The 27393-nt window shown below is 43.9% G+C and overlaps 2 protein-coding genes across 2 annotated transcripts in view; one reads left to right on the top strand and one right to left on the bottom strand.

Annotated features, from left to right (window-relative positions):
- The window catches only part of PAH (phenylalanine hydroxylase), a 73816-nt gene that overhangs the window by 28406 nt on the left and 18017 nt on the right, over positions 1-27393 (bottom strand). Inside the window, exons 3-4 of the mRNA XM_082739126.1 lie at positions 24618-24801; positions 10187-10275 (exon numbers count right to left, since the gene is read on the bottom strand). Of these exons, the coding sequence (XP_082595252.1) occupies positions 10187-10275; positions 24618-24801 (273 nt within the window). The remainder of the gene's footprint in view (positions 1-10186; positions 10276-24617; positions 24802-27393) is intronic.
- On the top strand, positions 18894-19289 carry LOC309868940 (large ribosomal subunit protein eL39). Its single transcript, XM_082739155.1, has one exon. It carries the CDS (start codon positions 18935-18937, stop codon positions 19088-19090), a length of 156 nt encoding a protein of 51 aa, XP_082595281.1. The 5' UTR covers positions 18894-18934; the 3' UTR covers positions 19091-19289.

Raw genomic sequence — 27393 nt, 5'->3', positions numbered from 1 at the left:
TGTGCGTGTGTGTGTATGTGAGTGTATATGTGTGCATGCATGTGTGTGTATATATATATAATCTGAGAATCTGTAGCACAGAGTCTGCCATATAGAAAGAACTACAAACAGCTGTTGAAAGACAGAAAGAAGGAAAGAAGAGGGAGGGAGAGAGGGATGAGCAGAGGGAAGGAAGAAAGAATCTCTTTGCTTATTAAGATACATTTTGAGAAAGAGAGAAATTTAAGTGTTTCATGTTGGAAAATCAAAATCACCATAAACGTTTATTCCAAACCTATATCTCAAGATTCTATGATACAGTAACTACAAAGCATAGCTCTTCACGTATCCTCAGAATACTAAATGGTTTTGTATCATTCATTACAGGTAGGGAGGCTTAGGAATCTAAAAACTTAAAACTACCCTTGGTGCACTTCTGCTGGATGAAGGTAAGTTGCCTTGGGATGGTACAGTCAGGAAACTGGACACCGTGATCTGATTTCCAAGTACCACTAAACGCACCCCTTTAGGAACCTTCCTATCAGACTAAATGAAGAACAAATCTCCATACTTAAGACTCAAAATATAAACTTAATGCTTGCCAGTCATTAAGGTTTGATCATCACAGTTCTCCTCACCTACCAGGCTTATTTAATTGTCATTAATAAATGGCTCTCTCCAGCCCCTAAGTGTATACATCAATTTACATTCCCATCAACAGTACATGAGGGTTAGCTTTCTTCCATATCCTTGCCAAAACTTGTTATCTCCTGCCTTTTTGATTATAGCCATTCTGACAGGTGTGAGGTGATATCTCACTGTGGTTTTGATTTGCATTTCCCTGATGATTAGTGTCGAGCACCAGCTATGTGTATTTCTTTTTTGGAAAATATCTATTCAGTTCCACTGCTCATTTTCTTATTGGAATTTTTTGGTTGAGTTTGTATGAATTACTTATATATTTCAAGTATTAACCCCTTATTAGATGCATGGTTTGCATGATTTTCTCCCATTCCATTTTTTAAAAATGTAAAATCAATTAGTCAATATACAGTACATCATTAGTTTCAGGTGCAGAGTTCAGCAATTCATCAGTCAATGCACTTTGTCTAGATAGTTGAAAGATATTTCCATTAGAAGGAAAAAAAAACTTACTGCATATCCAGTAGGTGTCAACTCTGTCAAAGGGAATATACAAATGAAATAATGGAAAAAGTATACCAGAGTCTAACAAATGTTATGAAAATGAAAAACAGTAAGTGCGTTATTTTTCTATACTATTTATGTTTTGAAGTTTTGTAATGTAAGTGTAGATTTCTTTTGTAATTCATAAAAAAGTAAGAGTATTACAAATCCAAGTCAAACCATTATGAAGTAACAGAAGATTCACACACTGAGTTATATCAACACACACACACATACACACGTAGTATACCACATGGATCTTCCATAGGGAAATTTTCTGACGACAGTCCTTTCCAGCTCAAAGTATCTAAGAAGTTCATTATCGGTCTTCAAGAAGCCCCCACTGGCCAGGCTGCAAGGGCTTCTGTCCCTCAGTTACCAGTTAAAGAAAGCCGTGGCCTCGAAGTCCATGTCTTGGTGGTTTGGCCTTGTATCAGTTGGACTTCCAGATGACCACAGGGTCTCTGCAGCCATGCAGAGTACACTCTGAATTAAGTACACTCTGAATTAAGCTTCCCTTGATGATGACTAATCATCCTGTCTCGATTTAGACTAATAGCAGCAATTTCAGTAGCACTGCATGTAATTTATTTATAATCACCCTGTCTCAATTAAGCTAATAGCAGCAATTTTGGTTGCACTGCATGTAACCAAGTATGTTTTGACAGGAAAATATATTGTTGGTGAAGGAGGAGAGGGGAGGGAGGAGGGAGAAGAGGGGAGGAGTAGAAGGGACAAAATGGAGAGAATTTTATAGGGTGCAAAGTTATAACATCACCTGCTTTCTGCATGCAATCAACTTTCTTTAATCTCAGAATTGTTGCAACTTGGCTGTTGAAGTGTGTGGCTTTGTTTTTGTGGGGATTTGGGGGACTGGATATGGTAAAGTCTTCTGGGTATTCTAGCCTGAGATCTTTATTTTATCATTTTTATGTCATGGCTGAGGTTAAACCTCAGAAATGCCATCTTTAGACTAGTAAGGAGAACAGGGGATTTCAAGTCAGACAGGTTGGGTGGCTTACTAACCCCAGTTACTAGGAGCTTGACTTAAGGTTAGTTAGTTCAACTCTCAGAACCTACTTTTCTTCATCAGTCAGATGAGACTGTCAGCTACCTCAGAGTGTTGGGTGGGTTAGGTCAGATAACATAGTCAGGGCACCAAATAATATTCTGAATCAAAAAATGATGTATTTGTACAAAATGGTGGGAAATCCAAAAGCTGAGAAATCTGGCTCAGAAGACAAAAAGGATAAATTCTGTAATGGGTCATTGAGCCCTGTCACCCAACCTTGGGCCTTCTAAACAAACAACATCTGTAGAATTCTTACCTTACAACTTCCATTTCATATATGCCAATAATGAGAGGCTGTTTGCATTCCATCAGTCCCACACCAGCTAAAGGAACCATGCATGGTACACGGGAGACAAGAGGTTCAAAGTGGTACAGTTATCTACCAATACCACCCTGAAGACACTGGCCAGAGATTTGCAAACCAATAGGCCGGGGCTGCACAGACAACAGCCCCACCTCTCACCCACTCTCTGTTGCTGGCCTTGGCCACCACTAATAAGGCCAAGAAGTCTGTTTTGGGAAGGATTATTCAGATACCTGGTTGTCCAAGCCTATAAGCTGGGAGTCATTGTTTTCCTTCAATCTTCCTTCATATCTGATAATCAACTTTTGTCCATTCTTTCTCCCAAATATCTTAAGTCTATCTTTTTTTTTTCTTTATTCTCACTGCTATCCCTTACTTTAGGTCCCTATCACTTCTTGCCTGGACTACCATAACTGCTTCTCAAGTTACCCTTCTTGGGTTCTCTCCCTGTGTCCCCCCTCACGCAGCCCAAGTAGATTTATAAAGCACAGATCTGGTGAGATTGTTCCCATCCTTAAAAACGTTCAATGGCCTCTCATCAGTTTTAGGATAAGGTCCAAAATTTTTACACAGTCCACAGGGCTTTGTGTGACTTGGCTCTGCCTATGTTTCTAACTCTGTGTAGAACTACAATTGTAGTTCTGCGTACTACATTCCAATTCATCCAAATTGGTCTTATTTTAATTCTTTAAACACATCATGTTTTCCCCGAATTGAGGCCTTCACACATGCTGCTCCCTCTTACTGGAATACTCTTAACCACTCTTCCAGACCAATAAACTATGACTTCGCCTAAGGACAGGGGTTAAACTGAATTTTTAGAGACCTTTGCTTTTTTCAAAATTTTATTGGTTTTCCTCTATAATACAATTTCTCAGTAACCTGAGTGTTTCTCTTTCCAGATAATCATTATGCTTCTAACTATCATTAAACTCAGGAATCTGTTTCAGTTATCATTGTATTTTCAGTGCATGGCATAATCAGCATACTTCTGAGTAGGAGCTGTTAAGAATTATGCCAAAAAGTTAGATCACTGCCTAACAAGCTCACTGTACACTCAAGGAGTCTGTGTATTTGTTTGGTGTGCGATTTACTGCTTAGTAAGGCCCAAACTCTTAAGGTAAGATGCTGATTTATAGAAGATGGACAAGTAGCAAAATACTTATTTTATGACCAAGTTGCAAGTGATTTCTATCCAGTAGAAAAAGATACAGATGTAGTGAAAAGAAGGGCCATCTGTACCCCCATGTTTATAGCAGCAATGACCACGGTCGCCAAACTGTGGAAAGAACCAAGATGCCCTTCAATGGATGAATGGATAAGGAAGATGTGGTCCATTTACACTATGGAGTATTATGCCTCCATCAGAAAGGATGAATACTCAACTTTTGTAGCAACATGGACGGGACTGGAAGAGATTATGCTGAGTGAAATAAGTCAAGCAGAGAGAGTCCATTATCATATGGTTTCACTTATTTGTGGAGCATAACAAATAGCATGGAGGACAAGGGGAGATGAAGAAGAGAAGGGAGTTGAGGGAAATTGGAAGGGGAGGTGAACCATGAGAGACTATGGACTCTGAAAAACAATTTGAGGATTTTGAAGGGGCAGGGGGTAGGTTGGGGAAACCAGGTGGTGGGTATTAGAGAGGGTACGGATTGCATGGAGCACTGGGTGTGGTGCAAAAAACAATGAATACTGTTATGCTGAAAAGAAATAAAAAATTAAAAAAAAAAAGAAAAAAGGAACATTTGTGGTTATGGCTTTATTGCCTTCTAGAATATTGATCACTTGTATAGCAATTTCTATTCTCTTGTTCCAGCACTCAATTTTTCAATGATCATCTACACTTTGGTCTTGTAGCTTCCTTCACACCAAAGTTGTCATCTGGCTGGTTTCCTCACTACCAAGTTAATGAATTTTTGACAAATTTTGACTATATACCTGTATGACAGTTGTGTTGGAGGCTATGGCATGGTTGGAGTCGAGGACCAAACCAGGCCTTGACTTGTGTCTCCTTCAAAGTCTGGACATCTTGACAAGGGGTTAAGGACAGGAAAGTTGAGTAACACTGAGAGAGGATCTGTGCTATGTGTCATGTGCTTGCCCACGTGACTTCCCACACCCTCTCCCTACAGAAGGGAACAATATGGTCAGGGTCATGAATTCTTAGTTGGTCCTTGTTGTTCCTGTACCTCCCATAACCCACTCCCTGGTTGATTGTCTTGCTAATGGCATTAGCCGAGACTACCTGGCATCATGAGGTTTGCTTGTAGTTCATGTAAACTTATTATAGAAACTTGCGGTCATCTGACGAGATACTGATGTATTACTCCTTCTATTGTGGTCTGCCTTATAAGTGCTTGTAAGATGTGGAATAAAATCGGCACTGCTGGACATCCTCCTCAGTGTCCCTCCTGCCCCCATCTCTTTGTCTCTTAATTTCTTTCCACCATCCTCTTACCCTTACATTTCCTGATCAATTTGTCGGCTGACTGTGACACAGTTGTTTTTAACTTTTTGAAAATTATGCTTTGACAGAGCAATTTAGGAGGAATGCAACAAGTCTTTGATGACTGACATCCTTAGAACAGACTCTAATGGGGCCCACGGTTGGAGAAGTTTGAATGGGAGAAAGGAAGAGAAGAGAAGCACTAGAAATACAGCTGTGCTCTTGGGAAGGGCAAGTCTCTTCCTGGAGAGAAGAGAAACTCAATATCTATATCTGAAAGACGGAAAAACAGTCGGAAAGTTCAGACAGTAGAAGAAAGGACAGTTGAGTTAAGTAATATTTTCTTCCCCAGAAAGCCCCCCAGTGCAGATCTTCAGCTTTAGACACTGGTGTAGGCACAAAGGGATCTGGAATCGGGAACTCTGGGGTTAAGATCTGTGCGGCAGAGGCTCTCCAAGATCTGTGTCTCATCCTTCTTTCAGAGGACACTTCTCAACCACTTTTCTCAGTCTTCTCTGAAGCTCATAGTTGCCATGCGACTAGGCTACATTCAGTGAAATCTGAGGGAAAGAGATGAGTCCCCTACAGACCTGGCCCATAAGACCTGGGAGTGATTCTCACTCTATTTTCCCATGTGCTGGCAGAATGAAAAGGGCTTTGAGGACTTGGAGGAAGGTGCTGACCTTAAGTGGAAAGGGCTTAGTCTCTAAAAGACTGTGTGGAGCAATTTCCTTATGGACCTATGCTAGAAATAACCATCCAGTGGGCTAAGCCATGGAGCTTCGGGGATTGTTTTACAAGCCGTTAGCCTACCCTAGTTGTTAGAGGGCTCAACTCACATTTTCCTCTTTCCAGAAGTCCTCTCTAACCATTCCAGTCCGCAGTGACCTTAGAACTGATAGCACATGCCAAATGATTCACTAAACCATGATTAAACCTGGTGTTTAATCATGTACTTTTGTGTGTTATGACTTAAACTCAATATTACCCAAACTGAGTTCCATGGAACACTACCATTTAAGATAATGTTACTAGGTATTCCAAGAAAAGGGAGCTCCATAAGGAAAAAAGTTTGATGGGCATTAAGTTGAAAGAGTCTCATGTTTGTAGGACTTGCCAAAGCCCCTAATGAGATAACAAGGCTTACATATGCTTAAAATGGGGTTCAAGAATATAGTGTTTCTCACTTTGATAGTGAGATGATTTTTTTTTTGGTAGATTATAGTTTGGGAAGCATGTCTATAACCCTTTCACGTGTGTGTGTGTGTGTGTGTGTGTGTGTATCTCTATATTTATATATCTATATCTTATGCCTTCTATGAGGTTATAGTTCATGAGGAAGTGACTTTATTTTTCTCTGATGGTCTGTGCTCAAAGTTTAAAACACCACACACACAGTTCTATAGTATCAGCATTAAAAACTTGGCCTAGGGAAGAGGTAGGTAGAAGGTTTCAAGGAGGCCAACATATGAGTTGGGCCTTAGGAAGCGAATAGAGGTTTTTGCGGCAGGGATAGAGCACATGAGAGAAAAAGGAAAAGTATCCCCATGAAGGAGACCACACGGACAGTCCCACCGAGGCTGGGGAATGGTCAGAGAAAAGAGACTCAGTTTTAGAATGGAAACCAAACAGACCACTTGGATTCTGCCTACCAAGCAACTGTACAGTTTACCACTTAATAAAGTCTTAACCTATGAGCTGTAAAGTTACAACTCCGTCACGTCTGACCCTCCCCTGGGGAAAGAATAGATACCACTCCTCCCTGTATTCCCACAACCGGAGGTCCCTGAAGGATAGGGGTCATGTCTTATGAATCATTTCAGCTCCTGTTCCTTTACATAGCCTGGGACCCAGCTCACGGGGCTTCCTGTCTGAGATTTCTCCTCTGAATGTGAAAACACAACCCTCCCAGGATGGCTATCATGCTTAAATTTTTAAAATGCTGGTAAGGCATTTAGCACAGTGACCGGCCTACAGTCTATGCTCAAGAAATGCGAGCTGTGGGTATCACTTCCTTAGTAAGTGTCTGGGGAAGGGGGAAAGGCAGAAGGGAAGGAGAGAGGGCAAGACACTGGCGACAAAAGAAAGGCCGAGTGGAATGCAGTGATCCTGTTTCATTCTCCCACTTGGCGAAGGCTGGGAGGGAGATGCCCTTGACCCTCTGTTGCAGGAACAACCCTTCCTTGGCTGCGTTTCTCCGAGTGGTTGTTTTGGAGGCTCTGAAGTGAGATATTGAGTTAAACTTCAGCGCACACTGCCAAGAGCAGGGGAGCGGACTGCGCCAGGGACAGAGAGGAACAGAGGGTCCTTTGGGGAAGAACACCCGCCCGCTCCTCACGCTGGCAGCCAAGGCCTGTGCGGCCTGAGGGAGTGTGGAGAAGCACTCCGGAGGGTTTACTCTGTCCTTGGCGCATGGGTTCCCAGGCTCTCGGGAAGGAACAGAGAGAGCCTGGCCTCCTCCGCGGGAAGACCGTGTACCTGACACAATTGTTCAATTAGGATAAAGTTCGTCAGAGTGAGAGGCCTGGGAACTGACAATGTGGGCTGGGTCTGCAAGAAGAAATGAAGTCCAGGGAATCTGAAGGCCAGCTCATCTGCGTGAGGGGACACAAGAATAAGAGGAGGGAAATGTCCGCGTCTGTGACCTCTTCCCTCTTTCCTCTCTGCCCCCAGCGAGCAGCAAGTGTGGCCAAAGGAAGGGTCTTGGGTCAGGCCAGGAGGCCTAGAGACTGGTATGAGGAGGAAACACTCTGATGGGCCAATTCCATGGGCTGGGTCAAGTGGCCAGATGATTTTTTCCAGAGGAATGATCTCTTTGCAGACACTTTGCTCCCAAGGCCCACAGCCAAAGGCCTGTGGAAAGGGATCTGGGGCCTGTCCCAGAGCACGTCTACGGCCCCCCAGGAGAAGGCTGTACCATCCCCAGGAATGATACAGCCTTGAATTGGCATGAAAATCCTCCAACCTCACCCTTAGTTTTTCAGGGGAAAGGTACTAAGGTGTATATAGATAAATATATATACACACACACACATACGATACTGAAATATGATTCCTAGCCCGAGCTAAATAGTTTCACAAGTGAGAATCAAGGAAGCTATGGGACATCCTCGCCAAGATGCGCAGGCCAGATAACTACTGTAATAGGGAGACTAGAAACATGTTTGCCATTGGGGTCTGCTTAGGAAGTTACGGCAATGCATACAAAATTGTATATAATAATTTTGTGATATACATAATTTAATCATTCATATTAGTGTCTAAATAATAGAAGGAGAGGCAGGGGAAAGACATGAGGAGGAGGAAGGAACATACCAAAATTAACACCTATTATTTCAGGACAGTGTGAGAATAGGTGATTCCCCCCCCCCCCTATTTGACATCTGGGTGTCAGGAGGGAATTCAACTTTGTTTCTGTTAATAAAATGGTTTCTCATAGTAAAAAAAAGAAATGCAGAATACCACCAAGAGGAAAAGAGAAATAACTGGAATCATGGATTATCTTCTTTCCCTTCCTCATGCTCCTCTGTATTTTAAAGTCCACTATAAGGGATTGACAATTTGAATGAGAATAAGCAACATGTGTTCATATTTTTAAAACCAGCCTACTCCAGAAATAACTCTCTCTTTGTCTCTGAGAAAGCTCTGGAATTTCTGCCACTGGCTGGACATTTGACTTCTGGCTCTGTGAGCACTGGGTTAAGAGTCTTAAGGCCCAAAGATTAACACAGGACTTTAGAAAAGTCATGTACTCTCACTGGGCCTCAGCGAAACTATCAGTAAAATGGGAACATCTGCTTTGCTTACTGCAAAGAACCTTTGTGAAGATCAAGTTCACAACTTACACAACTGTAAAGACCCACAGAGATGTAAGAAACAGACTCCAGATGAAATGTAGACACTCTCACTGAGTTACGCTAAACCACTGTAAATGAAAACAGCTTCCAAGTCCTTTAAAGATTAAGAAGCCATTTGCCTGGACAAAAAGTAAGTGATGGGCTATATGATAGTGGCCCTTTTCACCTAAGGAGGAAGGCAGACCTGGCCCTGGCCCGAGTCCTGCTTCTCCCCGGAATCCTCCACCCCACAAAAAATAGTGATTAGGGGCACCTGGGTGGCTCAGTGGTTTAAGCCTCTGCCTTCAGCTCAGGTCATGATCTCAGGGTCCTGGGATAGAGCCCCACATCGGGCTCTCTGTTCAGCGGGGGAGCCTGCTTCCCCCTCTCTCTCTGCCTGCCTCTCTGCCTACTTGTGATCTCTCTCTGTCTATCAAATAAATAATTAAAATCTTTAAAAAAAATAGTGATTAAGTTCCCTCACCCTGGTCTTTTCAGAAACCAGTGGGGGACCTGCTCCCCTGCCCACCAGACACAGGACATGGTTTGAGTACTTTGTCTGGTACATCGGAACTTTACTTTTCTTTTTATTACTTTTTTAAAAGATTTATTTATGCATTTGAGAGAAAGAGAACAAGCACAGGGAGGAACAGAGAGAAACTTTAGCAGACTTCTTGCTGAGCTCAGATCGAAGCCTAGTGCAGGGCTGGACGCAGGGCTTGATCTCTTGCCTTTGAGATCGTGACCCTGAGATCCTGACCTGAGCTAAAAACAAGAGCAGATACTTAACCGACCATGCCACCCAGGGACTGCCCCCCCCGCATCAGACCTTTTAAAATCTGGCCCTCACACCTAATGCAGCAGCCAGTCATTTCAAAATATTCTGCATTTCAAAATATTCCAGATACTTTCAGGACACTCAACTTTTGCACAATACTGTTCCCTCAGCTTCTTCTCAGGTTTTAGGATCCAAGTCCAATGTCACCACTGCCCTTCTATACCTGGCAGAGTTGTTAGTGGGTTACTGTGTCTCAAGCTCCTGACTTAAACCTGTACAGTTGTATGAAAACCGAAAGAAAGAAGATTTACTTATATGAGTGTGTTTGTGTATGTGTGCATACATACATACACATGTATACATATAAACAATAGTTTCCAGAGGCCAATCTATATTTGCACCAATAATAATAACAACCATAACTATGGCAGTGATGCTGTATAAGAAGAGAGCCTGCAAATGTCTGTCCTACAAGCAAACAAATGAAGACACGTTGCTGGGGATCAGGGAGTGGAGTAGGGTTAGGGAGGGGAGGACTGGAAGGGTCTCGTGGGAAGGGGCACCAACATGGGGGACTTACAGGATGGTCTGCATCCAGCTCTGCTCCATAGCTGAGAATCTGATTGGCAAATCTGTCAAGCTCTTGGATGGTTCTTGGGAACCAGGGCACTGAAACAGAAAGGGCAAAATCCTGAGTGGAAGATCGGCAGGACATGGCCAAAGGTCTCAGCAAAGACAGAAGCATGGATCAGCCCCAGTTAGACAAACCACTGGGGGTGGGGGGCACGTAGGGCCCCCTATAACCCCCTATTTATTCAAATGTTCCTTGGAAACTAATTTTTTAAAAACTTTCAGTTTTGTTGAGGTATACCTGATAAATAAAATGATAAAATATTTAAAGAGCACATCATTGTGATTTGATACAGGTACACAATATGAAAGCATTTCCCCATCTAGTTAATTAACACACACATATTTATCTTTGGCAGTTAGTAAAAACATTTAAGTTCTAATCTGTTAGCAAATTTCAATTATATAATATAGTGTTATCGCCAACGGTCACCATGTCTTACCCTAGATCCTCAGAGCTTACTCACCTTTTAGCTAAAATATATCCTTTTACCAGCCTCCCCCTCTTTTTGCCAGCCCCCAGCCCCTGGCAATCATTTACCTACTGTTTGTTTCTGTAAGATTGGTACTTTTTTTTTTTTTTTTTAGGTTCCTTATATAAGGGATACCATGCATTATTTGTCTTCCTCTGTCTGGTTTATTTCACTTAACACCTCAGAAAAGAATTTTAAAATATCTTGCCAGACATATTCTCTTTCCTGAAGATTTCCTGAATTATCTCAAAATTTACCTAGTCTAGTGGGATGGTTTTTGAAGATTTTCTTTAGTAGCAGAGTATTTCTTTAGTAGTATGTAATCCCAGAATGTACATCAGATAAAACCAGAGCTGTTCTCTTTTATACAAGGATGAGCCCATGAGACCCTATCTTTCTATCAAATATAGCCCTCCCAAATATTCCCAGACATCATCCTGGCAGAATCTTTTGATGCCCAAGCCAATTTGAAAGTCATGGATGAAACAGAGTGGAGTCAGGAAGCTTAGGATTTGACAGTATCTTGTAGCACCTAACGAACCTGCAGGCTTACTTTTGGAGTAACATAGTGGGGAAGGAGATGAGACCTGAGCTATGTGGTCTGTGGGGAAGAAGACACGTGGGGGGTGGGGGTGGAATTGTCCCAGGAATTAACAGAGACTAAGACATTCTGGACTATAAGGTCCATGAAGGCAGAAACCATGAGTGTATTGTAGTTCATGTGCCCAGAGGGGAGGGAAGGCATGGGGGTCGGGGGCAAGAAGCAATGGAGGAAGGAAGGAAGGAATGAAGTCTGGTTATTGCTAACTTGTACGGCATTCACAAAAGTAACTACCATCCCCGGAGCACCAACTCTGGTCTAGTTGCTGTTTCTGATTTCCGAAGTATCTCCAAAATAAGGAAGGCATTAGGACCTCTATTGCACGGATGAAAAACTGCAGCCCTGAAAGTCTAAAGAACTCGTGGACAGCCACACAGAAAGTAAGAAAGTGAGAGCTCCTGAAAAACTCATGGAGCCTAAGGAGACAGGGGAGGGGGGTGGGGGGCTGGGAAGGGAGGCCAAGGCATCCAGTGCTTCCCCTGCAATGAAGTTTAGGGGAAAATATGCTGAACTTGGAGTCGGTAAGGTCTGACTTGAAATCCGGGCTGCATCTACCTACTTTTGCTCTCTGGGCCTCAGTCTTAACTATACATATGGGAATAACAGCCACAATAACAGGAAGAGTAGCAGATGTTTGGGGGGCCTTACCACGTGTCAGCCACCGTGCTTACCATATTAGTGGAATATCGGTTTTAATCTGCCTATTACTGAGAGGAGTAAGTGAGAATGTAGGCAAAGGGCACAACCCAATGTTTTGCCCATAGAAGGAAGCTTCCCATCTCAGGCAGGTATTTTCGGATTCTGGCCCCGCCAAGTAGGGCGGGAAAGCACACGCTTGCCATCTAGTGGCCGAACTGGGGAAGCGCTATTTGTGATTTCAACATAGAAGAGGCAGGCAAGAAATCAGCCACCTTCCACAAAAATGAGATGCTTACTCCAACAGCATTAACAGAGGGCCATTTAGAGCCTTGTTTCCACAGCCGTAAGGTGCAAAACTGTCTACCCATACGTGAATGATAAAAAGTAACACTGAGTGCAGTTCTAAATATTTAACCTGCGACGTAGGTACTATTGGTGTCCCCAGATCACAAACGTGGAAGCTGAAGTACAGAGAGGTTAGGTGGCAAACCCAGATACAGGGCTTCCTCTGCTAGGAAACAGAGGAGTCAGGATTCAAACTCAGGCCTGGATGACCTAGTGGTTTCCACTGTGACCATGAATCCATCCTGCCACTCTGGGGAGTTAGAGTACGTTGTTAGCTGGGCTCTGGAGCCTGACTGCCTGAGTGTTCTTGCTGTCTCCCACCTAGAGGCTCCATGCCCCTAAAGCCCAGCCCACTTCTCCAGGTTGGCTCTCTGTGGTCAGAGTCACAGGAACAGACCTTGCAGCTGTATCCAGCTAAGACTTATCTAGCACTGGCTTGCTGACAGGCGCCGCCCTCTCATATTATATTTTCCCCCTCACCCACTCCACATAGCAACCCCAGGAGCTGGGTGTTATTATTATTCCCATTTCGTAGATGGGGATATGGAGGAACAAGGAAGATAAGTCTCTTCATACACCTCCTGGGCCCCAACTGTTAGACTTTGGAGTCTGAGATGACTCCGCACCAGACTCTTCACCTAGCATGGCACCTGGCTTCCCACTTTATCTCCACAATGTTTCTCCAGGCTTTTCTTTCTTCTTGAGTCCACTGCTTTGCCTTGTACAATGGATCTCTGTAGTCAGCACTGAAAATGGGGGCTATTTCTTACCCGGGTTTGGAAGGACTTGAGAAAGGACATCTACTGTAGTCATCCAGGGCCCAGGATCCCCTCTGAGACCATTCCGGCTTCCCCAGAATGTCACCATCCCATACTTCTCTTCCAGGGCTCCCCTTCCCCACTCACTCCTTTTCTCTCTTGCCTGAGAATCATCCACAATCCCAGAAGTCACAGTTGCCCCCAGAGACAGGGCAAGCCAGCCTTGTCTTGCTGCCCCCACCTCTGACCTGGGGCACTCTTCATCTTGTCGAAAAAGATTCCATAAATAAGTGTTCAGCACCTATGACTAGGGCACTAGACATTGAAGGAGTCTTCACCGCCGTGGTGCTTACATTCTAGTGGGGGTGGGTGGCCAGAAAGTAAAAATAAATACATTTAAATAGATAAAGTGCCAGGACATTCTTTTTTTTTAAATTTTTTTAAAAACTTATTTGTCAGAGAGAAAGAGAGTATAAGCAGTGGAAGCAGCAGGCAGAGGGAGAACAGGCGCTCTGCTGAGCAAGGTTCCTGATGTGAAACTCCATCCCACGACCCTGAGATCATGACTTGAGCCAAAGGCAGATGCTTAACTGACTGAGCCACCCAGGTGCCCCTGCCAGCACATTCTGGAAAAAGAAAACAGTGTAAGGATATGGAAAGTGAGGGAGATATTATTTCATATATCATCCTGTGATTCCAGATCCCAGAGGGAGGGTCTTGGCACCCTGACACTGCCTCGCCATAGTTCAAGGGGACCTGGGATAGTCAGGATCTGTCTTTCATCCAGAACTGTCTCCCTGTTTGTCTCAGAGAGAGTCAGTCTGGCAATCTTCAAGACCCAGTGCAACAGAGCTGGCCACCTATTGGCTGGAATGCTGTCTCTGTACTTCTTATCTGTGACGCCCAGAAGAAATTATGAAACCTCTTTGTGCCTCGGTCTCCCTAACTGTAAAAATGGGACTAATGATAGCACAATGCAGTACTACTTGATGGAACAATACGAGGTTAAACCAGTTAATAGTTGTGTTCACTGAGAACAGTACTGGAACATAGTAAACACAGTTATGGTTCACTAGTAAGCTCCAGGGAATTTTTGTTAACTCTGCCCTTAGCTTAGCAAGCAGAGAAGGAAGCCTTCAGGCAAGACTAGAAAGTCCGCTGCTTATTTTGTTGTGTAATTGAGCAAGTATTTTATCTCTTAGAGCCTTAGTGTTTTATCTACAATGTAGATTAGAATCATCTTTCTATATTCCTTCATTTTTGCATGAGTTAAATACTATAGCAAATGTGATCTATCTTAGCACAGTACGTGTTTCTCAGTAAATGCTTTTCTGTATTAACCATGAGGGTGATGAAGAATTTAATGATGGTGATAAAAAGAAAGAAAAAGCAGGAAGAGGAAGAAGAGAAGGAGGGGGAGGGAGGAAAGGGAGGAAGAAGAGGAGGAGGAGGAAGAGGAGAGAAGGGAGACTGCAGTCAGAAGCCCGTTCACAGTTAAGGTCCGAGACTAACAGGCTTTCAAATCTTGAGCCTCAGTTTCCCCCCTTCTATACTACTTGGGGTATGGGATTCACTTGTTACTGTAATCCTTTTTGGGTTTTGTATTTTTGAGCCCTACCAGAATGCTGTGAAGGGCTGAGGCTGGCCAGAGGGCATGTGAAAGATGTGCTTCTAGTTCATTCAGGATGCCCATCTTGCTTGCTTCTGGGAATACTGAGCACAAAATGCATTGCTCCTCCCCTTTCTCTCTCTCCTCTCCAGAAGGAACAAGGTTCTGCTCCACAGATATGGGATTCAGAGGTGTATGTGTGGCCGTCTCCCCGCTGAACGCCAGAGGGCAGCAGAATCAGCATATTTTCAGCTCTGGGTGTTTTTCTGGTTTTTTTAGCTCCTCTAAAGGGAGAACACTAGATGGATCAAAGGGTTAGTTCAGACAAACCCAGGAAAGAAAAGAAAAAAAAAAAAATCAAAGAATATGAGAAGATTGCAAAACCTCAAAGTATTTGAGTCTTGAGGAGACAAATGTGGGAGCAGCCCACCAAGCCCCTAGTCCTTGTCACAGAGACTATGAGGGACCCCCAGGCAGCACTGCAAGACCGTGGGGGCACTAACCCCTGTCCAGGGAACTCTGGTAGTTTTGGAGCCTTGTCACCAACCAGAAAAGACCCAGAACACAGCTAGGCTAGAGAAGTGGCGAAGCTTCGTGGCTAATTATACGGATTTCAGAGCCAAATCGCTTGGGTCCAAATCTTGCCTCTATTACTTGATAACTTTGGGACTTCAGGAAAATTACTTAACCTCTATCCTCCAGTGTCCCACACTAGTAAAATGACTATAATCATATTATGGCCTTCAGAGTATGTGAGGAGTAAATGAGCTAATGCGTGAGTAGTGCTTAGAACCATGTGTGGCACACAACAAGTGCTTTTTAAGTAATTGGTTCCATTATTATCATTACTATCATTGTAGAAGGCCAAATGACAAGGGGTGACAATCCTGGTACACACTTTTCCCAGGCAGCAACCCTACCTTTGGATCTATTCACCTGTCCCCTCCCCAGACCTCACCTGAGGCTAAAGCATCATCTCCCAGAGGACACTGTGTAATGCCTATGTGTCATCTGGGGTAGAAGGAAGACTCAGGCCAGGCTCACAACTAAGAGATGGAGTTCACCAGCATCACCGTGGAGAGCAAGGCAAGGCTTAAAGAAATGAGACCCAAGAGAGGCAAGTTCTGGTTGTTGGGGATGGGAGAAGCAAGGTCCTGACATGGTTCACTTTCTCAATGTGGCCATGAATGAAGCACATGAAGTGACCAAGCACTAAAGGAAGAAAGGAGACTACAGAGGACCCCAGACAAAACAGGAACAAGCCTTTGCCTTTTTGTATGAAGCCTACACTTTGTTTTAGAGCCTATCATATTTATTTCTTCCAATACTACACATACATTTATATACGTATATCATACATATTTATTTATGCAGGTAGGCATGTGTCTCAAAGTTCAGAGAGGCCGAAGTACTGCATGCCCCTATATCTACGTATCTGTATTTGTTTTTATGTACCTGTAAGACCATTAGTCTCCTGTGTGATGCCAGAGCTTGAAGTCCCCGGGGCAGGAGACAGAAGGGAAGACTGGGGTAAAATGGAGGAGATGAAGGCTGGAACCCCACCAGGACAGACAGATGGCTAGTCTTCAGAGAGCAGCAGAAGCCTACAGCTGGTAGACGCCAGTCCTTCTTGCCTCCCGACCCTTGATGGAGCAGGTGTCCTGTAGAAGCAGGGGCCCTTCATCTGCAGTTGAAGATGCACCCAGCCCAAGAGTTGGCGAGACGGAGCAGCTCCAGGGAAAGTGGACTGGTTGCAGGCCCAGCTGTAAAGCTTACACCTTACCCTGTGCAAAGTGTGTGCACATCCTGGGCCTGAAGCCGGCAGGTCTGTGTTCAAGTTTCATCTCTCCCACCCACAAACTCTGTGACTCTGAGCAAGTGACTTGATTCCTGAGGCTCTAGCTTCTCCTCTGTGAAATGGGGGAGGCGGCCGATCCCTGGCCTGCTTCTTTGGTTAGGGTGCGAGCGACGGACCCGTGCACAGTAAGTCGATCTCCCATCTTTACACGTGAACCTCACAAAGAAAACCCAGAAACACTTCTCTGGTTAAGTAGGGTCTCAGAGGCCACTGGTGGCAGGGTCAGAGCTCGTACCTATGAACCTGGGATCTTCTAATTTTCCCAGCAAAAGTTAGAGCTATTTTTTTTTTCCTTTGAAGTTAATTTTTTGCGAGTTTAGCATGCGCCAGATACTATGGTAAGGGTATTATTTCTACCGGTTTAATTCTCAAAGCGATGCTAGCGGGTGGACATTATTTCTGTTTTTCTGATGAGCAAACTGAGGCTTGAAGGGAGAAGGGACTTGTTAAGATCACTGCACTTACTGTGAAATGAGGATTCTGAAGATCTACTCCATTGGGCTTAGCATAAGGTGAGGGGGCAGCAGGGGGGTTGATTTTAGATTCCTGATCTCCTACCTGGAGACAGAAAGGAGGTCACACACTAAAGCAGGAATTTAAAGTGCTTGAAGAAAATCCCTAGGGGAGCTCCGGGTCCTCCCCATCTTCCTTCCATCTCTATCTCCCTTCCCAAGCCTCCCTGGTTTAGGGGTAGAAACTTCACGTTTCCTTTCTCTTCTTCAGTGGCAGTGGTGGGCCTCTCCCCCACCCTGGCACAGTGCTGGGAAGAGAGACTGACCCCGGCGACCCAGGCCTTCGTCTTGAAAAGTTAAATCAGATTAGCTCATTAATGACCTTTGCAAATATCTCCGCGGTGGGCTGGCTTCTCTGGGCCCCTCGACCGCCTCACGGGCCGCTGGGCTTGGCGTTAATGAATGACTTGGGCAAGCTGGTGCAACAGAGGCCCTCTGTGAAGCCAGAGGCAGTGAAGGGGGACAGATCATTAATAAATATTGATTTGGCTCCAAGGGAAGCAGTCTGCAGGACAACTGACCCTGGACACCCACGTCGTGGTCTCATTAAGTCGGGGTCAACTGCTCAGCCCGGACGCCGAGGGGTGGCTAGCTTAGGAGTGCTCCTGTGTAAAAGGCCCCCACAGGCCTGGCGGAGCCTGCTTCCTGATCAATGGGTCAGAGAAGGCCCGTTAAATTTATAGCAGTTTAAGGTGCAGGCTGAGTCCCATGAACCCTCTCCCTCCAGCAGACTTCCACCAGCCCCAGGGGCTAGCCAGCAAGGCACCCAGACTTGCCCCAGACTTCTGCCTCCAGCCTGTCTCAGGGAGGGCAATAAATCCTTCTTTCCTGGGCCCAGAATAGAAGGGTGTTCTCACTCCCTCTTTCCAGCCTCCTGGATGTCTCCTCTGAAGCAATGGCCTCCAGCCTCCTGGAGAAGCGTTGGTGTGCTGATCCCAACAGCTCCCCCCAAAGGAGAAGGGTAGTGTGCCAACAACGTGCAGGTTGGAGGCTTTTAGCAGTTTTATTTCTCTCTTTTAAGAGAGAAGAAGAAGGAAGAGAAGGAGAAGGAAGAGAGAAGGAAGGTCCCTCAAGAAGGTCTTGGCAAGAACAGGTGAACCAAATTCTGGCTGTTGGTGTCAAGCTAGTTCCTTCCTCCTTCTGGACAGAGCAGAGGAGTGGTGGGTTCAGGGCTCGCTTTTATCAGTGATGCGAAAGGCAAAGCATTTGATCTCTTCATCCACATGTTAAAATACAATGAAAACCAGACAAACGAAAGGGCCTTAGCATGAAGAAAAGAGGTAAAAGTATGCTGCAATAAATTGATGGTGGAAAGAATGAATGGATATGTGTGAAATCATGAATAATATCATGAAAAAAATAAAAGAATGACCCACAGCATCCTTTATTCCAACCACCATCCTAAACTGGAACTATCCTCCCAATATCCTTGTGAAGATGTCACGTATCTTATAGACATCTACTGGCAAGTTGCCCACTATATCCCCAGATACCAAGTTCTGGTTTCTGAAAGCTTACATTGTCACTCAGTCTGAGTACCAGCCACTTACAACTGGAGTTATGGACGATCTACCTGAAGACAAACAGAATACATTAAAAGGCTCTTGCATACCCTGTCTCTCCCTTCTCACTATCATGCCCAACACTGGCTTCAGTGCACCTCCTAGGTGCTCCTGTTGCGACCCATGCTTTCCTATTCCTGCGTGTATCATGCCACATAGAAACTACCTACTCAATTATAAGACACGTGAGGGTCTAGGCACCATGTTTGGTTTTTTTCCCTACTGCATCCTTATCTTGTGGCTGACACTGAATGGGTACCCCATGATTGTTAAGTTACACAAATGAATGTTTAACTGAATTAGAACATAGATGTGGGTATGCTGCGCGCTGTTAATTGCCCATGTCTTCTCACAAGACTTTCAGGATCAAGCGATTCCTGGCCAAGAAACAAAAGCAGAATCGTCCCATTCCCCAGTGGATTCGGATGAAAACTGGTAATAAAATCAGGTACAACTCCAAGAGGAGGCACTGGAGGAGAACCAAGCTGGGTCTCTAAGGCATCCCACATCACGCGATGACACACCTAATTGGCACCACGTATTTAATTAAGCTACTTGAGGATCATGTGTTCTATTCCATCACCCTGTAAACACCTTTCTGCCTGGCCAATAGATACCATTTATCAGCGAAAGATTTTTCTGTTACTATAGCTCTGCACCAGTGGGTTGGTTTGGTAATAAACATGAGGCCTTTGAGCTGTATAAAAAAAAAAAAAAAAAAAAAAAAAGAACATAGATGTGGATGAAAGAGAAGAAAGTGACAAAGCTGACTGTGGTCTTTGAGAGGGAGTAGTAAAAGAAAAAGAAAGAAACCCTCAAGAGTCAGGATTTTAATAAGTAAGAACCACATAATTTATAAAATACTAAGGAAAGAGTGATTTCCAGGGGTATCATGGATTAAACCATTAATCCATGGCTAACTGCTATAAATAAATGATTAATCCATGGTTCAATGCTACAAAAATTTCAAAGAGAATGAAAACAACAACAACAACAAAAAGAGGATACTGGTTTGGGTCATCGGTGTTGCCAGAATGGTAAGGAAGAGGAGAAGAAAAGAAAGAAGGAAGTGAGAAGCAAGGGAGGAAGAAGGAAGGAACCTACATGAGAAGCTGGCCTTCTATCTCTTAGACCAGTACTACTGCTAATACAAGACATGGACAAGCTGATAAGGGTATGCATCAAAAGCATATTCACAGGAAGTAAGATTTAGAAGTGACAGGTCATTCCCAGCACCCCTCACATCGTCCTACACATGAAGCTGGGTCCCCAGTTGCCAGGTAAGGTTGGACCCAGTGAGGGTGTGGCTGTCACCAACTCCTTATAGATTAGCTTAGTCACTCTCCATACCTACACAGCTGGTGGTGTCAAATAACCTAATAGTTGGCTGGTGTTGTGGATTATAGAGTCCCTCCCTACTGAGGATTAAGGATGTGTAAGTTCAAGGGCTATTCAACTCAAGCAATCTCAAGCCATCAAACACCATAACCTTCAGAGTATCTTGCATGATCTTCCCCATAAGCCCTAGAAAGTGGCCGAGTTGGTCTTAGCTCTATTTCACATGGGAGAAACAAGAGATAAGGAGGTCACCCAGCTGTCAGGTGGTCAGATGGGATTCAAATCGAGCTGGCGGTTCACAGAAGAGGAATCCAAGTGCTAATTCTTGACTCTAAATTCCTGTTTTTTTCTGCGTCACTATGGTGCTCCCTCAATGCAACATGAATGGCAAATTGACATTGTTACAATCATTTCATATTCTCTTATCACCTCCAATCACACCTGTCACACAGAGAAAACGTATTTAACAGGGTAAACCTGAAGGACCGCATGGACGGCAGAAACTTCATTGTTCCAAAGGAGCACTGTGTCTCCTTTCCTAATACTGAAGATGGGAATACCGTTATCTTCTCGCTCCAGCAATCTGAGTTGGCTGTTGCAAAGCTTAAACAAAACAACCCAATAGAAAAGAACTTTGAAAACATGGGATTGGGCCTGCAAATAAGAGACCGCTTATAAATTTATGATCTTCCTTAGCTTGAAGCCCTGCGACCTGGCAAATGGAGTGGGCTCTAGAAATAACGTTAGCCTTGGATCTTCCCTTGCCAGTGAGTTGAGCTGCCTCTAACAGACTGCAAGGGAGCGAGCCCCAGACCAACAATACCAGCTCTGCTTCCAGCTCCGGGCTTGGTACACACCCCTTGCTTTGGTTTATCCTCTTCGCTGTGGGTCTGCTCGTATCAATGCAGCATTCTGCTGAAGCAAAAGTCTCACGCCCAGCTGTCATGACTTATGACATCAATCGCACCCAGCAAGCATCCAGGCGGACTGAAAAAAGCTGTCAATCCTGTGTGTTTTTACAAACATGCATATCCTTGGTCTCCTGCAGGCCCAGGGCCACAAACAAGCATCTTCAGCCCTGAGAGGTGCCCTTGGGGCAAAGTGAAATGCACAGGAGTAGGTTTGGAACCATGAAGAGGACAAAGGGAAGACGGCAGCACAGAACAACAGAGGCAGGGAGAGAGGAAAAGTGGGCACGGGCGATAGGAACGGGGAACCCGTCCCCTCAGCCATCTGGAAACCCCTACAGCCCTAAGCAGCTTCTCTCTAAGGGTCTTCAACTCCTTGGGAACCATGATCCCTTTGAAAATCGCTCTTTAAAAATATGCATGCACAGGTATATGTTCCATCTTGCCCACAATCTTCAAGGAATTCTAGTCTTCCTCCCCCAACAACTGATCTGAGACTGCAGCCTTATCCAGGCCCTGCCCATCAGGGCAGCCCTACTGGAACAGCAAGGGGGCTGGACTGCTGGGCTGGAAGCAGGCAGGGGTGTGTAAGGGGGAAGGAATGAATGTCATGATGTTGCTCTTGTCTTCTCACAGTAACTATTTCCCTTAAATCACTGCTTCAGAAATTGATCCAATAAAAAAGACAAAAAAAACTGGAGCACCTGGATGGCTCAGTGGGTTAAAGCCTCTGCCTTCGGTCCAGGTCATGATCTCAGGATCCTGGGATCAAGCCCTGAATGGGGCTCTCTGTTCAGCAGGGAGCCTGCTTCTCCCTCTCCCTCTGCCTGCCTCTCTGCCTACTTGTGATCTCTGTCAAATAAATAAATAAAATATTTTTTAAAAAGAAAAGAAAAAAAGACAAAACTACAAGTGCCCCCAGGCCAAACAGAGAGAAACACAGACAAACAGACAGACAGGTAAACAGATAAATAGATAGATGAAAAAATAGATAAGTAGCCCTCCCACTCCCCCACAGAAAATGTGGTCATACTGGCAGTGTGGACTCCCTTTGCCTCCACCACAGACTCTTATAATTACCACAGCTTGAACAAAATCCACCAGATGTCCATTTGCTCTTGGAAAAATAATTCCAATCGGATAAATTTCTCAAAAGGTGATAATCCTATACCTCTGTCTAGCCAACTCAGTCCGTCCGTCTGCTTCTCCTGGCTGCAATCTGCCTCCATGTAGGAATTTTCCATCCTCCTCTAAACGTAATGTCATGCAGAAGACTCAAAGGGAAAGGTAAAAGGATTAGTAGATTGATCGATAGAAGATATTAATGCTCTTTCATGTTGGGTTGAAGAAGGATTTGAGGTCATCAGGAGAGAGGGTAGCAAGAGAATAGACCTCAAGTATTCAAAAGACTCTCTGGATTAAAATCCTATTAAAGTCACATCAGCTTCTCCAGGAGGCATTTTAGAAGGTTGGGATTTCTTTAACATGTCACCATAATTAACCTTCCCTTAAGCTGTTTTGGGTGGGGAACTTTAGCAATTAAGAAACTGGAAACTTTCATTTTCTATCACCCACATGTCCTTTTGAATGGTTTAAAAACCAGAGTGGAAAGTGGTTTAGCCTAATTGATTCGAGGGGTTCAGCTCTCCCACTTCAACCTTCTGTCAAACTCACTCCTGATATCTGAGCCCCTCAAAAGAAAGGGCATTTTTGTCGAGTGAAAGAACCAAAGGTTCAGATCTACCATAATGATATTCTTCCTCTAATCATTCTCACACTGAGTACCATGAAAAAGAACAGCTCTGCAAAGGGATGGCTGTTTTCCCTAAAAGGATCTGTTTCTGGGCCCAGACTCCAGGTCACAAAACCAAGAAACCCAAAGAGCCACCCCGCTCTGCTGGGGCAAGACTGTGTTGTTTTAGCACCATTAGCACCCTGAACAACTGTTCTGTTCCATGGACACTGGGGTCAGGAAACTATGCCAGATGGGGGGAGCCTATAAGGGCTGGGACGATCAACCACATGAATAAATGAAATGAGACACGTGTTGTTTTCAAGGGTTTGTCTTACCAGGGTTGTCTTCACTAGGTCATATGTCAACCCAGTTCAAAGGTCAACCCCCTGCCAGATTCCATCACCTGCTCTCATCACAACACCTGCCCCTGGGCTATTCACCTGGGTGTCTCCTCACCCTTGTCAGCCAGTGAGCATCTTCAGAATGTTGAGTGTTGAGCCTTTCTACCCCCAGCCCCTATCACGATGCCTGGTGCAGAGTGGTGCATGACGCAGGCTTACCCGTAACCATACAGAATTCACTCTGTGCCTTCAGGCAAGTCATGGCCTCAGTCTTTTACAATGAAAAATTAAGGGGTCTGTTGGGCTGAATGACCTCTGAGGTCATTTGGCAGTTCTCAGAATCTCTTAAAAAGTTGGTTGTGTACAGGCTGGCTTTTCATGGCTCCTGTGCTGGGGTCATGATTTATAATAACAGTGAAGGTGATGGTAAGAATAGAGAACATATATTAAACCCTTAATCACCATCTGCGAGGTTCTCGATGCTCCACCGGTATTATTTCATTAATCCTACGAGGCCGACTTTTGTTACCCCTCATTTGATACAGTGGGAGATTGTGAACGTCAGTCATTTGCCCAAAGTTACACCAAGTGTAATGCACCTTGGCTCTGGAGTCTGGACTTCTAACTATTCTTGCACGGTTCCATTAAGAACTTCTTTTCTGAGCCTCCAGTTCAGGCTGCCCGCCCTTCAGTTGATCTACATGTGTCTTCCCTGGCTCCCCAAGGAGCTGCCTGCCTTGCTCGTCAATTGCTTCGATTTCCTACCCCAGGACCCCAGCTGGCCCAGCCTCCACCTGCTCCAAGCAGGGGCAGAGTTTGCCCCAGGATCCGGCAGGCCCTTTGTCCTGAGGGCCTGCAGCTCCTGTGGGGAGCAGGTGGCCGGAAAAGCAAGAGAAGGCGTTCATCAGCAAAGCAGTTCGGGAGATGGAAAGGAAGGAAGGCAAATACGGTTAGTCTCAAAAGGAATTCCAAGTGCCTGCCCTTCAGTGACCTGAGCCCGTGGGCTTGGCTTTCTATGCTCTGCAGGGGCAGAATCCGGGAATAAACTTCCCCGTCTTGGTAGCAGCCACAGGAAGAGAAGGGGAGGAAGAGAGGAGAGATCGCCTAGGAAGGCTTTGCAGGTATCTTTTAGAAAATGTTTCAATGGTCTGTAGAAAGAGGTGGGTCTTCTCTCATTTTAAGGCATCTCTGCCAATTAAAATGTTACTTTCTGCTACAGAGTTTGAAATTCTCTTAGGTCCCAGTCTTCACTGTTCTGGCCAAAAAAAAAAAAAAAAAAAACAAAAAACAAAACTTTAATAGTAGAACAAAGTGTTTTGATTATTGAGGAAAAAAGAAAACAGTTCATTTCAGCAATCACACTACTAAGTATTTACCCAAATGAGTTAAAAACTCATATCCACACAAAAACCTGTACATGAATGTTCATAACAGCTTTATTCATGTTTGCTAAAATTTAGAATATATAAAACTGCAGCAAGAGAAAGAAAATTACTAATATAAGGAACAGTTATCTTAAGGAAGTGAAAAAAAAAAGCACATTTATTAAATGTCTAAAATGCGAGGTACTCCTTTAGGTCCCTAACATACTTCCTCCAGCTTAGTCCCCTGCAGTGGTCTACAAGAATAGACACTACTTTTGCCAGTACTTTTTGAAGAGAATGAAAAGTTGCTTGTGTTGCAAAATCCCTCTGTTCCTTACCTGTGTCTTTTGTCTTATCCCGAGAAAGCTCATGGACAGTGGCACCGATGTCATGCCTCAAAATCTTGATGATGTTTGCTAGGACAGGCATGCTACGTTTATCCAGATAGGTAAAAAATTCATATTCATCTTTCTTTAGGCGTGAAGGTCTGGATTCGATGTGGGTCAGGTTTATATCATTCTCCTAGAAAAGAGAAGTGGGAGTGTGAAGGGGACAGTCACTGGAATTAATACAGACTAAACACACACAACTAGAGGGGGGCCTGGGTGGTTGGTTAAGCTTCCAGCTCTTTATTTCAGCTCAGCTCTTGATCTGAGGGTCGTGAGTTCAAGCCCCAGGTTGAGGCTGTAACCTGCTTAAACACACACACACACACACACACATAACCAGAGCAAAACACGCAACACAAAAAAATGCAGAGAGAGAAAGAACAGGACTTTTTTTATATATAAGAGTAGAAGAAAGTCCTTAAAGTAACAAGAGTTGTTTACTTCTCTGTGCAAAACCAAGTAATAAAAGGTGGAGGGGAAAGTGCAAATGCTACAGAAATCTGCTAAAGGCTTAGAGCTGCAAACCTAGGATTTTGGTTTGGTTCAAATGTCTAGGGCAGAAGTTGGCAAAAAATGTATTCATAGGGAAAACCTCCTTCCCAAATGAAATCCCCTGGAATCTCAATGATAATATCTCAGTAAATTAATAATACAGAAGCAACATTGCCCAGCTTAAATAGGATCCCCAGGAATCAGGCTAATTGGATTTAAATCAGAGTTCTCATATAGATTGTAAGATTAGACAATTTGCTTTCATGTTTCTAATGCTCAGTTTTTCCATCTGTAATTTAGCAGTATTAATGATACCTGCCTCATAAATGTGTTGGGAGCATTGGTTGACATGTGTTTGTATAACTCCAGGTACATGGTAAATGCTCAGTAAAAATTAGCTAGTATAAAAATGGTAGTATGACTATCATTCATATTTTTATATAATTAACTTTCATTCAGGTTATACAACAAATGTAGGTAGTACCTCCCAGGTACTGACCAACCTTCCAGGGGGTTGGTATATATTAGTGAGCGAAACAGACCAAGATAGTTTCCCTTATAAAGCTTACATTTAAATTGAGGGAGACAAATAACAAACATAAACTATAACTAACTGATTTATGTATTATATTATTATTTATTATTTATATTTTATATTATTTATAATATTTATATTTATTATTATATATTATTATGTATTATATTAATTATTATTATGTATTTATGTATTATAATGATTGTAATGAAAAAGCCCAAGGGGGGGAACACCAAGCCGAGCATGGTGAAGGGGCTAGGCAGTCTTGGGGGTGGGGGGGCAGGGGAAGTGAGGACAAACTGTAGAACTAAATAAGGTGGGTACATGAGGCTTCATTGAGAAGGGAACATTCATGTACATATGGGTTTTATTAAAACAATAATCACTAAAGCTACTCAACTTCCATGTCTTTGGCTATCATGTTTTAGCTATTATCAGTTTTGTCATGAAAAAGAAAAAGTCATTTATGTAACCTGATCCTCAAATTTAAATGCATGGTAGTCATCTGCTTCTTACTCTGAAAAGTCTGATTTCATTGACGGACTGTCCTCCTTTGTGAAGAAAACCAAGGAATATGCTCTACATTTTCTTAAAACAAATAAATAATAGGAGTTATCCCAAACATTTAAATGAATAAAATAAAAAAAAAACTTACTTGATTGATTCTATAATTCCAAAAAATGAAATTCATCTATCTTGTACTTCAGGAAGTATATTTTTTGCAGGGGAGTGTGGGGAGGCAGAGGGTAAGGGAGAGAGAAAATCCCAAGCTAGCTCCACACCAGCGTGGAGCCTGATGCGGGACTCAATCTCATGACCCTGAGGATCAAGACCTGAGCCAAAATCAAGAGTAGGACACTTAACCAACTGAGCCACCCAGGTGCCCCAGGAGGTATAACTTTATCCTTGATGGTTAAAGGCATGTGGTTGAAGAGAAAACATGGAGAATTACAATGATGACACTTTTTGTTTTGATTATCACCTCACAGTTTAGAATTATGTTCCGTGGCCTTTCTAAAAAGGCTTTGAGTAGGTTAAGGAAGTTGTAAAATATGAAATCAGAGATAATGATGCTTTTCCAGAAGTGGCTGGAGAGTCATTGGTGTTCTGACTCACCCTGCCTTCCTGCCAGGGATATCATGAGAATTCTGCAAATACCAGTTTTTATCATTATTATTACTAGTGTGCAAAGCACAAAGATAAAAAGTTCTGGGTATGGCAAACCAATAAGTAACCCCAAACATGTACTCTTACTGTACTTTCTTCCTCATGATCGGAGGGCACATGATAGAGCCATTGTTTGTGGGCACCAGCTTAAGAGAATCCAGCCAGGAAGCCCAATGTGAGGGTCCCACCTAGAGAAAGAGAGTCTGTGTGTGGAGGAGGGAAGACCAGAGATAACGGTTGCTCTGGAGCTTTCCAGACAAACAGAGGTAACTCCCTAAACAAAGCAAAGAGCAAGGTCACCCTTCTTGGCTTAGAAAGAAAGAGAAGATCCACCTACTATTTGCCCAGGTTGAAAGTTTAAAAGAAGAGATTACCTGTTCCTGCCTTGTGTAAAGCAGAAAATACAGCAAAGTTGAGAACCAAGAGTGGACACCTCTGGCATGCTTGTTTGCAAGAATAGAGCAGGTGATGGAAGGGGTAGCAAAGGTGGGAGCCGGAGAAAGGGCTTGAAGACCGACTATAGGCTGTTGT

The sequence above is a fragment of the Mustela nivalis genome, assembly GCF_964662115.1.
Source record: "Mustela nivalis genome assembly, chromosome: 7".
NCBI classification, from domain to species: Eukaryota; Metazoa; Chordata; class Mammalia; order Carnivora; family Mustelidae; genus Mustela; species Mustela nivalis.
This window is presented reverse-complemented; position numbering and strand designations above follow the sequence as displayed.

What these genes read in the sequence shown, in the direction of transcription:
- LOC309868940 (XM_082739155.1), top strand. Translation starts at nt 18,935, where the DNA reads ATGTCTTCTCACAAGACTTTCAGGATCAAGCGATTCCTGGCCAAGAAA.